The sequence below is a fragment of the Mchenga conophoros genome, linkage group LG3, assembly GCF_057382185.1.
Source record: "Mchenga conophoros isolate Kocher_MC1m ecotype Shallow Benthic linkage group LG3, M_conophoros_male_GT1.1, whole genome shotgun sequence".
In the NCBI taxonomy this organism is placed as follows: Eukaryota; Metazoa; Chordata; class Actinopteri; order Cichliformes; family Cichlidae; genus Mchenga; species Mchenga conophoros.
Genome location: NC_140528.1, coordinates 23,225,561 through 23,238,931, shown reverse-complemented (window position 1 = coordinate 23,238,931; position 13,371 = coordinate 23,225,561). Strand labels below are relative to the sequence as shown.

The following is a 13,371-nucleotide window of genomic DNA, read 5'->3' as shown; positions in this document are numbered from 1 at the left end:
TGTTGGAGTGATTTACTAATCCAGGGCTGCTTATTGGGGAAAATACTTCCTGTTTCCAAAGTAATCCCCATTTTTCCCAGAAAGAAATGTAAGTAGAAATCGATGATCTAAGTGAGAACATGAGCCTTTAAAAAGTCCCAGTGGGTGCAGTCAAAGCAGTCCCTCAGTCCCAGTATAGAGTCTTTGGTCCAGACTGGAACAACTGTGTGCCCAGTTTGAGCTCTCTTCAGTGCTGTGACCTGACAGACCCAGAGGGGCCATCACATCACATTTAGAAGCTCCCCTAATGGAGCCACAACACATGTCCAACACTTAGTCTGTCTTGTTGGACCAACTGGAAGAAATGATTCAAGGACTTAGTCACAGAACAGAGATTCAAATCTCCAAAATCCAACTGGCTGCATCAGGACATATAGTCTGAAACTCTGCACAGTTTCCTGTTTGAAGCTGCTTCCTGTTGGCTTCAGCTGTTTGGAGTTTCCATTTTCTAAACTTCTACATTCTGAACCTTCTTCAGCTCTGAACAGATGATGAAACACTGAATGATTTCAAGCTCACACTTTGTCTAATAAACTTACATCTTTCATTCTTTATACAGATTGAGTTACTGTGGTTTGTCAAAGATCAGCTGTGATTATCTGGCAGCAGCACTGAAGTCAAACCCCTCCCATCTGAGAGAGCTGGAGCTGTGGGGAAACAACCTGAAGGATCCAGATGTGAAGCAGCTGTCTGATCTTCAGCAGAGTCCAGACTACAGACTGGAGACTCTGAGGTCAGTAGAGTGATGGAGTGAGTGGGTGGTGCTGTCAGCAGTATTGTACTAAACACAGTCAGTATGAAACAAAGATCCAGTGTTTCCTGTAAAGCTGCAGCTTCTCAGTGAAGCTGTGAGAGGAGAATGGTGACAGGCTTCAGGATTGGACACAAACACTTCCTGTTTCTGACCTTTATGGTCACCATGGTAACGGCTGACACGCTCTGATCAAACACTGTCAACAGCCAATCAGCTCTCTGAACAAAGCAGCACGCAGACCAATGACTGCATTCGTTTCCAAGTTTAAAGCAGTGAAGAACACAGTCTGTAGGTGAGGAAGAATTTAGTGAGAGCAGATGTTTGGATGGAATTCCTCCAGTTAACAGCTGGAACCGTCCATCTGGATTGTTGGGCTTGTTGTTGGGGTTCCTACAGAGCTCAGAGTGGACACACCAAGGTTCTTCTAATGAATGAAAGTCCAAACTCAAACTAGGAGGGAAAAACATTTTCATCAACTTCAATAAAAATCCAAAGATTAGAAAAAGTGAAGCAACAATGAGTCCTAGTACAGTCCCAGCACTGAAGTCCCTGCTGCTCTTTATACTGGATGTGCTGCATCACTGACTGACAGCTGATGAAGAGTCTCTGGAAACACTCGTTTATCTCCTCTGCTCTTCCTTCTTCTCTCTGCAGGTGGGGCTGATGATGGTAAACAGGACGGTGTGTGTGCTGAGAGAGGAGGAGCTGTGTCCTGATGATCCAGAGAGGTTGAAGCAGCAGCAGCTTGTGTGTAGAGACGCTCTGACTGGGCCATGTTACTGGGAGGTGGAGAGGAGAGCTTCATCCAGCAGTGACTGACAGAGGAATGAGAAGAAGTGCAGATGACTGTCAGTGCTGCAGAGTGAACTGCTCTGAGAACAGCTCCACTGTCAGACACAATGTAGAGTCCAGCATCATCCCTGTGTGTCCCTCTGGATCTGACAGAGGATCATCAGTGTATCTGGACTGCTCTGCTGCTGCTCTGTCCTTCTACAGTCTCTGCACAGTCTCTGTCTGACTCTGGCTTCAGACCCTCCTGGATCAAACTCACCTGGAAAGGCTTTCAAACATCACTCAATAGATTTGAATACAGAATATATTTGATATATACTGTAGATGTACTGTAGAGTTGCAGTTTGTCACTTGTAAATACAGTCTGTGAGCAGCTGTGAGCTGAAAGATCTTTCTAGAAACACGAAATGTTTTCACTCTTCTGTTGCTTTTTCATATATTTCCACAACATTAATATTGATCCCACCTGTCTCACCTGTTTCATGCTTTTATACATAATAACAGGACACGTGTGATCTGAGCGCTGCTGTGGTTGCTGTGCTGCACGTCTTCATTTAGATAACAGAGACATCTAGTGGTTCAGAGGGAGAACTGCAGGAGGTGGAGCTGTGTTTTAGCATGGAAAACTTTTTATCTTTTAGGCGCAGATACAAATATGACAAGTATCAGTGTGAGATACAAAAGGTCACATCAGTCAGCAGAGGGAACAGTGATCACACAGCAATGTAAGAATAGAAACATAACAGTGAATCTGGACATGTATACAGATGGAAGCAAACAAACAGGATGTAACACTACATTAAAGCCACAAATGGGAAGAAAACAAACACAAAGGAAAATATATTTGATCTCAGGAATCCAAATCAGATGCTTTAGAGCAGGGGTCGGCAACCCTGGGCACGCGTGTCACAGCTGCCACGTGAAGGGTTAACTGATGGCACGACCATAGCTGGACTGGCCATCGGGCATACTGATGGTGATTTTTCATTTTTATGGGCTGATGATGTTTTTTTATTTTTTTGTAACGGTATAAACGATGGAAGGTGGCGGATTGTCCGGATGCTGGTCGATATGTAAAAATAAGTCAGTTGTTTGGTGGTGGCTATGGCGGAGCTTCCACAGAGGCAGCAGGTGGATGAGGGAAAGGGGAGGCAGGAGGAGCAGAGACCCGAGGCGGCTGCCGGTCCGAGTGTCAGGTGAACTGAACTTCAGGTAAGAAGTTATGACCTGCAGTCTGTCTGGGTCAGATATAAACCAAGTTTAGGTGGAGTTTATTTTCCTTGTGCTGACTTTTTACAGTCAGTTACAATAACTCATACTGTGTACTAGCTAGCATGACGGAGTTTCTATACAGCTGGGTGGTGCTATGATGTTACTGATAGTGAACTTTACAGTGGCTGCAAAAGTATTCGGCCCCCTTGAACTTTCCCACATTTTGTCACATTACAGCACAAACATGAATCAGTTTTATTGGAATTCCACGTGAAAGACCAACACAAAGTGGAACGAAAATCATACATGATTCCAAACATTTTTTACAATAAATAACTGCAAAGTGGGGTGTGCGTAATTATTCTGTCATGGAAAAACACACTGCCATCAACTGTTTTGTTTTTGTCAAAATCACTGTAATATAATCACTGTACCTTTATATACATGTGACTTATATTAATGCTGCTGCCCTCTTGTGGCTAAAGTGTAATTATGTTCTTGTTATTAAGGAAAACATTTGAGAGTAACATGAAAAATGAGTCAGCACTTTGGCTTCAGCTTAAGAAATCCTCATTTTTATGTCATCAGTTATAGTTGCATGTATTCATTATCATAAGTTAACCTTTAATATTGATGTTTTCAATAGATTTTGAGTAAATTAGCAATTTTATGGTATTTTATGGTTGTATTAAATTAATACATCACTAATGAATTAATTATTTCAGTAATTAATTTAAAAATCTACATAGTCAATTAAAGAAATATATTAATAATGAATTATCCATTAATTTCATTTAAAATGTTTCATTATTTGTTTATATACAATTCAAATTAGTTAATTACATATTTAATCAATTATTGGTTTGTTTTCTATTTTAATTATTTTACTGACACATTTAATGAATTATTTAATGATGTATTTATTTAATTCACGTTGCTACTCCTGGCCCTGCATCGCTGTTCATAAATACATTTTATTTGTCAGCTTCACTCATCAAAGTCAGGGGGCGGGGTTAATGCTGATCAAGTCAAAACCATTGCTTTGGTCTGGTGGGCGTTCTTTTAGTGGGCTTTTCTGTCACGGCCTGCGTGGCAGACTATGATGAGGGGAAGGACGACCCAAATGCTGGACTCTTTGATGAGGTCAGTGCGTTTATTTACAGTGATGCTAAATAATCCAAACAACAATAAATCCCCAGTGCGTTCCCGACTCTGACATGTCCTCTTGCCAGTGTTAGTGTTCTTTGTCTCCGCTCCTCAGTGTCTGAGCACCCCGTGCTCGCTGCCCTCTCGTCTCCACACTCCTCCTGGGGAATAACAAAGAGGCAGCCGTCAGCAACGCCACAATGCAGCAGACTAACCTTAACTAACTCGCCAAGAGACTAACGTGAAGTTACGCAATGATCCAGCATCAGAGACAGCTCCACCACACTCCTAAGTAGCTCCTCTGACGAGGCTTGATCAGCTGCAGGTGTGAGTAATTCTCCTCCGCAGGTGTGGCCAGGCTCCTGGCTGACACACTCACACACACACCTAGATACACAAACATGGAAACAGGAGACAGCAGCACCAAAAACACACATGTCCATAACTTCTTACAGGCCCTGGGTCACCCAGACCCCGGTCCCATGACAATTCCTCAAAACTAAGTAGGCCTACACACCAGGGTTTGGACATGTGTGGACCCAAACTATACTTTAACTTTACCCTTTTTTGTGTGTCACCAAATACACTTTAATATCTTCTAGACAAGAATGTAGTGGCACAATCTTTAACCTCCTAAGACCCAAACTCCTCCGTGGCATTCATTTTTAATTTCTCTTTGATATTTGGGCTGATTGGGACCTGATGAATGTAAAAACAAAGAATTACCAGATTTTTTGTTTCTGAGAAAAATGAGAGCCACATATGAGGATATTGGTCTAAAATTTTGATAGCACAGTGGCAGTGTAACATCCTCGTAAGTGGATATCAGGCCCTTGTAGAGCAAAATGTAGTATTTTGGTCTAAACAACCCAAAATGTGATGTCCACATATGTGGACGCCAGGTCCTAGGAGGTTAAATATCTGCTCACTTTGTCAAAATGAACCTAATCATCTCTGATGAATTCAGTGATGTCTGCCAGCTCACCTTGCAAGTGGTCGAGCTCATACCGCCGACAACGCGGCCACAACTTGTAAACCCCCTGCTGACTATCAGCTCTGGAGTTATTTATTTATGTTAGTTTTAACTGTTCCTGCAGAAAGTGAGCACCTGTTACTGATAAAAAGTCCAATAGAAGCAAAGTCTAAACTTTGAAAACAAAAACCTGTCTGATTAAGATCTGATCTTTGGGGGGTTTCAATAAGCAGTGTGACCCGTGTATATGCATCAGGGGTGGTTTTGATTATCGATTTATCGATTAAAATCGATTCTGGCTTGGATAACGTGATATCGATTCATTAAAATCCTGAATCGATTTTTAATATAAATTTATTTTGGCCAAAACGCCAGAATCTCAGGTTAAACCTCCCAAAGTTTCAACAACCACCAAACAGCTAAAACAGTAAATGAGAGCAGGAACACGGATTCTGCACAAAGACGTAAACACAAAGCGCGGAGCCGCCGACGCATCAGAATCAGTGAGATGTGACTTTCTCACCTGACTGCACGGACACGAGCTGAAAGCCGACAGCTCGCTGATTCTGATGATTCGGCGGCTCCGCGCTTTGTGTTTACGCCCTTTTTGCGCTGATTCTGAAGCTGCAGGTTTGATGTCTCTCCAAACAATATTGAGTAAACCAGCAGCAAAAGAAGCTCCAAACTACGCTTCACATAAACATCGTCATGAATTCCCTCTGATTGTTTTGCTGCCACCAGGATAAAATCACACTTCATGCACAGCTCTCTCTCTCTCTCTCTGTACTTCAAGAACAGTTTCCTGTTTTCTGCATTATTCGCTTGCTTGTTATGCACAAGTCTACCGTTCTTACAGCCTGTCGGCCGCTGTTTTTTTTTCTTTTACTTACTTCTGAAAACAAAGCCTCGTTTCTGCCGTTCAACACTGAACAAATTTAAACTTTTTAAAATGATGCAAAATTGCAAAATGCTCAGCTGTGTCTGTAATCAAACCTCTGTAACTTTGCTCTGCTTCACGTCAGCAGCATCAGGTCATGTTCATATGTTCATTAATGGTTTTCTTTTGTTTTTGATGTACTGCAGAATATTTGTATAAAATCCCAGGCCAGGAAAACCTTCATGTTTTTCTGTTTGATCCTCAGCTACTTTGACACAAAGGCCTCTGCTGTGATGCTCACAGCTTTGATAAAGTCTGGCAAGTGTCAGATTTCTTTTTATAGATATAAAAATATAGAAATGTTCTGATGCATGTAGTAACTGTTAGCTTTAACTGTACAAGGCTTGTTAGACATAATGAAACACATCGTGCAGATTTCTGGATGTTAGACTATAATTTTTATAATGATTATTAATCTTGAGTCTAAAAAGTCAGTCGAGTATATCCAGGATATCTTTCTGTTAACTGGATTCACTGACCCTAACACTAGGACCAGGATAAGCGGTCGCATGAAGCTGGTTATCAGCTGACAATCTTATGATTTAATTAATTTAATTAAGTTATTTAATTTTTCTAATTTTTCCTCCACATTTCCCCTGAAATGAAGGGATTGTGTTAAACATGCTTTAGTTCCTCACATTTTTCTGCATCTCTTTGTTCAACCCCCTGAATTAAAGCTGAAAGTCTGCACTTCAAACACATCTGAGTTGTTGCATTTAAAATAGATTTTAGTGTATGTACAGAACCAAAATCAGAAACTAAGTTCTCTCTGTCCAGATATTTATGGACCTAACTGTATAATCTATACAGCACGTAAAAAATGCTGTAAATAAAGAAGTCTGTGAAAATGTGGCGCTTAAGGTCAATTTAAACTGAAGTGATATAATCTTCTCCCCACAGTTTGAGTTTGTATTGTCTCAGCTGCAGACAGACTATGATATTAATATTATTAGTTATTAATATTATTAGTTATAAAGGACACCTTCCTGCCTTTAGTCTTATTCATGATGATTATTAGTCGTCTTCTAATGTCCACAAGTCTGTATGATGTGTTTCATAGGTTCTAACAAGCCTTTTAAACTTAAGTTACTGCATTGCTGAAACACCAACATCTGCTTATTGAACAAAACAAAAACAACCAAAAGACCACACATCTGATTTCATTTTTATTTTAATAGACTTCCAAAGATTATACCAGATAACTGGCCTCAGAATATAATTGAATAAACATGTTTAAAAACGATAACCTAATCCTGTCTTGACAGGCTGAGCTCTTCAGTATCCACCAACAGCATCGTCATGCTGAGTCAGACGTTTCTGCTCCTGCTGGAAATACTCTTCCTCTTTCCACATTGTACCAAATGTTTTTAAATGTTAGTTTCAATTTAAAATTAAAGATTAAAGAAGTGTAACACATATAAACATCAGATAATTAAGACAAGCGAATGGTTCAGTTCCACATGTGCTCCGCTGACACATTAAACTTCAGTAAAATGATGCAGTTATGAAACAACTTTAATCTAAAACAAACTGATTTGCTCAGGAGCAAAAACAGTGAAGTCAGTGACTGTAAGTGAGTGAGCTGTGCTGGTGACTGGATATCAGATTTCCAGTCATTAGAGCAGATAAGTGGCAGAACTATATTACTGATTTAATTTAAATGCAAATAGCCCAAATCCTGATTAAAGCATCAGGTTCACTTATAAAGTATTCTGTAGTTATCTTAGTGTCCATCGCCCTTCCCAACATGGGAATAAAGCAGCTGTGAGAGAATTAAACATGAATGAATGAATGGTACGGAAGTGGAGGAAGCAAGAAGAATGAGCTGAGTAAAGTTTGACTCATGCGACATTTTTGTTTCGCTTAATGCGCCTTATAATCCAGTGAGCCTCATGGTCTGTAAAATATGGTGCATTTGCAAATTATGTGCACAATATTGGAACTAAACTATTTTATATTGACAAACAGCGGCCCGCATTAAACTGTGACTGTCACCAGGTAATGTGGGCGTGTTTGCTGAATAAGCAGCAGGTGTTAAACAGCTGACAGGTGAACAGGATGCATGCAAGTAAACTCGAGGGCCCTTCGAGCTGATCGGTGGTGTCGTGAGGAGAATTTCAGCTCATTATTCATGTTACAGAAACACAGAGGTACGAGACCAGGCAGAAGACTTTCTGATTATTTGTTTTTAGTTAAAATAATTCCATTGTTGTCTAGTGATGGTGTGGTAAAGCTCTGTGAATGTGTCCAATTTTTCCGGCTTTGTTGCTTCACCCAAAGGCAGATCACACAAAGTTTAACTGCTTATTATGAAGAACTGACATCTGCTGGTCATTTAATGTTCAGCAGCACTGCTGTGAGAATACCTGTAGGACACATACCAGTGGATATGTGAGCACATGCACAGCTGCAGGGCTAGAAGGGCCCAAATGAATTAAATAAATAGATTCTTAAATAATTAATTAAATGTGTTATTAATTGATTAATTACATTTATTTAAAAATCATTAAATTTTTAATTAATTTATTGTAAATGTTGGAAATGAAATTATTTGGCATTAAATCAATGATGTATGTATTTAATAAGTATTTTGAACTTAGATTCCTGTCAACTCACAATCGACACAAACACAGTGAACACAAAGCTCCAACTGTCTGACAACAACAGGAAGGTGACACATGTGGAGGAGCTTCAGTCACATCCTGATCATCCAGACAGATTTGATGTTTGTGAACAGCTGCTGTGTAGAGATGGTCTGACTGGTCGCTGTTACTGGGAGGTCGAGTGGACGAGGAGGGCTCGGATATCAGTGAGTTACAGAGGAATCAAAAGGAAAGGAAGGAGTGATGAGTGTGTGTTTGGTGGAAATGATCAGTCCTGGAGTCTTTGCTGCTCTGATCATTATTCCTCTGTGTGGCACAATAACAGAGAAACACCCATCTCCTCCTCCTCCTCCTCCTCCTCCTCTGTCTCTAACAGAGTAGCAGTGTGTGTGGACTGTCCTGCTGGCACTCTGTCCTTCTACAGAGTCTCCTCTGACTCTCTGATCCACCTCCACACCTTCCACACCACATTCACTGAACCTCTTTATCCTGGATTTGGGTTCTGGGATCCATCGACTGGTTTCATGAAGGGTATTTCAGACTTTTTTGGCACACTTAGGTATGAATTGACTCTTTGTAGTTAGTCTTACCTGTTAGAGAAACAGTTCAGTCTGTTCATGTCTGTGTCTTTCACTCAGAAACACATGATGAGATTCATGGATTCAGTCAGTTGATGTTTTAAACTAAATGATTCACAAATTATTATTCAACACAAGTTTGGTGAGCAGCAGGGCTCATCCTGCTTTTTGTTTTTGTGCATTATAATGATGAAATAACTTTGTCATGTCTGTGGTGGCCTTTGGAGAATTAAACCATCCTTTAGAAACTAGATATAAATGTCATATTTTCCAACATTGATATTTTTCTGTGTTTCAGACGACAATGAAAAGATAAAGAACAGTCTGTAAATCACAAGTTATCAATTCAAATGATTATTAAAGCCACAAGAGAAGCTTCCTGTTATTTGTACCACTCACCTGGTCATGTGATCCAGCTGTGCAGCCAATCATAACTGCCATCACTTTCTACTTTGATATTTCCATGGTGAATGGACTGATTCTTGTTTAACACGTTCATACTCTGATGGATGCATCGGAGAGGGTTAGTGTCTTGCTCAAGGATACTTTGTGTGCCAGCTGGAGCAGTCAGGGATTGAACCACCAACCTTCTGATCATTAGATGCCTTGCTCTGTCTCCTGAGCTACAGCCATCATCAAAGCTCTTTCTTAAATCCTCTCTGAGAGGAGCTCAAACACGAGGAAGAGACGAAAGTGAGGGAAGAGAGTGGACTCATTAGTAAAATGAAAAACAGCCAGCGTTGATGTTTAAGACAAGTGAGGTAACAGAAACACTATATATAGCAGCGGTCACCATGGCAACATCAATGTCGGTTGCTACGTATTGTACTGATCCTGATCTGTGAGCCTCATATCAGGATATGCTGTTGTTTGTATTTGTTTGCATTGTTACCATTTTTGTGTCTTTTTTAACAAACTACTTTTATCTTGCCGTCGTTTGTCAGAGAGTCAAACTACATTTGGTTCATCTTTCTACAATAAAAACATTTCTTCATCTTAATTATTGTATGTGCAGAGTTGTAGTTACTCACAGTGACCACTGGAGGCGTGTGATCCTGATAGTTTCCCTGGAACCGTCCAGTTCATCCACATTAATGAAGCTGTTGGTGATTAACGCTCATCTGTACAACTTTAACAACAATATCAAACATTTAATCGCTCTGCAAACAGCTTGTCTGATGTATAAACTGTGTCTTAAAGGATCAAAGTAAATGTCACATTGAAAGCAGATTTCACTGTAATGTCCTCTGTTTGAAATATTCCAAATATAATCTGGCTTGGTAATGATTTACTCATATATTGTCCACGCAGACTAAAGCAGTAGGAGATGAGATGGAAAACAATTAGAAGAATCTTTACTCTTTAATGTCACAAATTCCTCTTTGTATGTAACATAACAACATACATGATACAGCTGCAGCAACTGAGGCGAGGAGAGAGGCAGCAACAAGAAAACTGGAAGAAGGAGACCAACAACACCACCTGTGGAAATCTTTCCCCAATCAAGCGTCATCATATCAGCATTTCATCAAAAGCACACATGCTCCGACCTGACAATGCAGAGCTGTGGCAAAATCATTGAAATCATTTATGAAACAAATGAGTGCATCAAAAATAAGAGTGGAGCTGCAATGAAAGAGAAGTGAACTTTCTTCAGTCAACACAAAGTTTTCCCTGACAGGTGACATTTAATTAAAGTGACTTTATCACCACACACACATTCAGAGGCAGTCTACAGGAGCAGAGCTGCAGCTATTCAGCAAATGTCTCCCTGCAATCCTCACTGCAACACCTACATGTGAAAATGAAACCACCTCTACTGTTCACACATGAAACGTCGTGTGAAGAACCAGTTTTCCTCAGATCTCTGTTTTAGTAACTCTGAAGTCAGAACTTTGGATTTTTGCATCCTGTTTGTACTGATAACTGTCAGTGGATGATTTTGATCCCAAAGAAATCTTTAACACACATGTAGTGATGGGACGTGTGCACTGAAACAATGGTTAGGAAACAGAAATCGCCTGAGAATCTGCTCATGTTTAAGATTTCTTCTTTACAAACATTTTCTATGGCTGTTCCCAGTATGACCAGTGATACAAAGCATGGGAAATGGGGATTAGTTCATTCAGACAAATACACTTTTTAAAATGTAAAAATAAAGAAATGAATCAATAAAATAAAAAGTCAAAGAAATAAAAAATAAGGGTCTGAGGCGTCTGTCTCACTGTATCCATGGCAACAATTTACTTCCTGTTCCTTCATATCAGAACCACATCTTTGAAATCAAAACATTTAAGATTCAAATTCAACCACAGATGTGTTCAATTAAATATTAAATGAAGCAGTGCAATGTTTTTATCACTATCCAAGTTTGAACTCTAAGTAGAAGATTTAAAAAAGCAACACACACACACACACACACACACACACAGTATGCAGACATGATTTAGGTGATGATAATATAACGACTGCACAGACCCGTGGGATGATTCATGTCCTTTTTCTTACTCTATGCAATGATGAACTTCTTGCTTCAGGACCTTCTTGATGAATTTGTTTTCTAATCCACAGTTTTCTACCTGATCTGTGTGTTTGAAGTAAAATGTGTTGCTTCAAATGTAAAAGTTAAACAGACAGAAAGCATCAACGTGGACTTCAATCAGTGTTTTGTGTTCATACAGGTCAGCTGTTGCACACAGAGGTCCTGGATTTACACTGTGCCCTGGTTCCTGTGTTTCTGTATGTAGTTTAGTCTAAAGTGGATCCTCCTCATGCACAGACTGAATTATCTGTTCAACAATCAGCATTTCTGATTCATGGATTTCATTTGTTTTTGCTAGTTTTGACTGAGATTTCAACATATCTGTGGTGGCATCTGTTCAGTGTTGTGGAAGTTTTACAGCACTAATCTCACTTCACTCTGTAACATAACAGTGAACAATATTACTATTAGAAAGATTATTAGAGAAGCCACAATCAGATGATCCCCTATGAGGTGTCCTTGGTTATAGTGTGAAGTCATCTGAGGGGAGAGAGAAAAAAGAAACACTTCAGTGTTAATGAAAAAGTCATCAGTCTTCTTATGGGAAGAGACCTCCACCAGACCAAGACAGATAACCATCCAACACGTTCTCATCCCAAAACCTAACAGACCGATGCCATGTGACAAATCGATGCCATGTGACAAACTGATGCCATGTGACAAACCGATGCCATGTGACAAATCGATGCCATGTGACAAACCGATGCCATGTGACAAATCGATACCTTTCGGTCTCTCTCTCTCTTGTGCTCCTGCCAAAAGCAAAGCAAAGCATCCACCCTTTTCTTACCGGCGTCGTGAATTGTTTGTCAACATCTACTCATCCTAACGTTGGTCCAGTCTTTGTCTCAGTGTCAAGTCAGTCAACACTTTAGTCCACATGGTCAGTCCAGTCACAGTCCAGTCACACACATCATGCACACACATTCACACTAGATCTTGCTGATAGTGGAGCCTCACGCACGCACAAAGCATCAGAGTCTCCACCCTCATCAATATGAGCTCATTTATTTGTTGTTTCTTTTGTTTTTAGAAAAGAGTTCTTTATGATCTTGGACTGGATTGACTCGCTGCAATCCTTTTAGACAGGAACTCGCAGGTTCCCACAGGTGACCTTTTCCTCAGCCCATTGTAATCTGGAAAAGCTCACCTTATATTTGCTCTCACAACAATGTTTTACAGCGCTGTTAATTCAATCTTGCAGGCCTGCTTAGAACAAAGAAGGAGGAAAAGAGAGCTGATTATTAGCTCATCAGAGCACAAAACATCATCACCAAAGGGGGCGACACCTGACAGTTTTCTCTAAGTGCACTGTTACAGAAATAATGAGCCGCTCCTGGACATGTCCATGTTTAGTAAAACTCCCTCTATTGAAATAAGAAAACAAGCCAAAGCTAACTGACAGAATGAACCCATCACTAAAACAACAACCCCAAAAATCTTCATCACAGAAAAGTTTTGCTTACTAATCCAACAATATGTTGTGGGAATTAGAACTTTCCGGGCCATAAAGCTTTTGCCCGACTCTTGGCTTAACTAATACTGACATAGTCTGAAATCAGACTTAAAGTCACTCCCTCTGTTCATTTAGGATAAATGTATCTATATCTGATTTAGGCTAAGTGCCTTTTGTTTAGATGAACTGCTGGACTTCCAGACCAGCAGGTTTAGGGAAGTCTTTATGGGGTCACACTCTGACCCCCCCCCACCACACACACACACACACACACACACACACACACACACACACACACAGGCAACGTACTCTTTGTTTGTATGTAGACGTCATATGTTA

The 13,371-nt window shown here is 40.2% G+C and overlaps 2 protein-coding genes across 2 annotated transcripts in view; both read left to right on the top strand.

Moving 5' to 3' along the window:
* Positions 1–13,371, top strand: part of LOC146577727 (protein NLRC3-like) — a 620,451-nt gene that overhangs the window by 230,137 nt on the left and 376,943 nt on the right. The window lies entirely within an intron of this gene.
* LOC146577735 (stonustoxin subunit beta-like) lies at positions 7,976–9,040 on the top strand. The gene has a single exon (XM_085268390.1). The coding sequence runs from the start codon at positions 8,426–8,428 to the stop codon at positions 9,038–9,040; it is 615 nt and encodes a 204-aa protein (XP_085124516.1). The 5' UTR covers positions 7,976–8,425.

Coding starts and splice junctions, on each gene's coding strand:
- LOC146577735 (XM_085268390.1), top strand. CDS start 8,426: ATGTATTTAATAAGTATTTTGAACTTAGATTCCTGTCAACTCACAATC.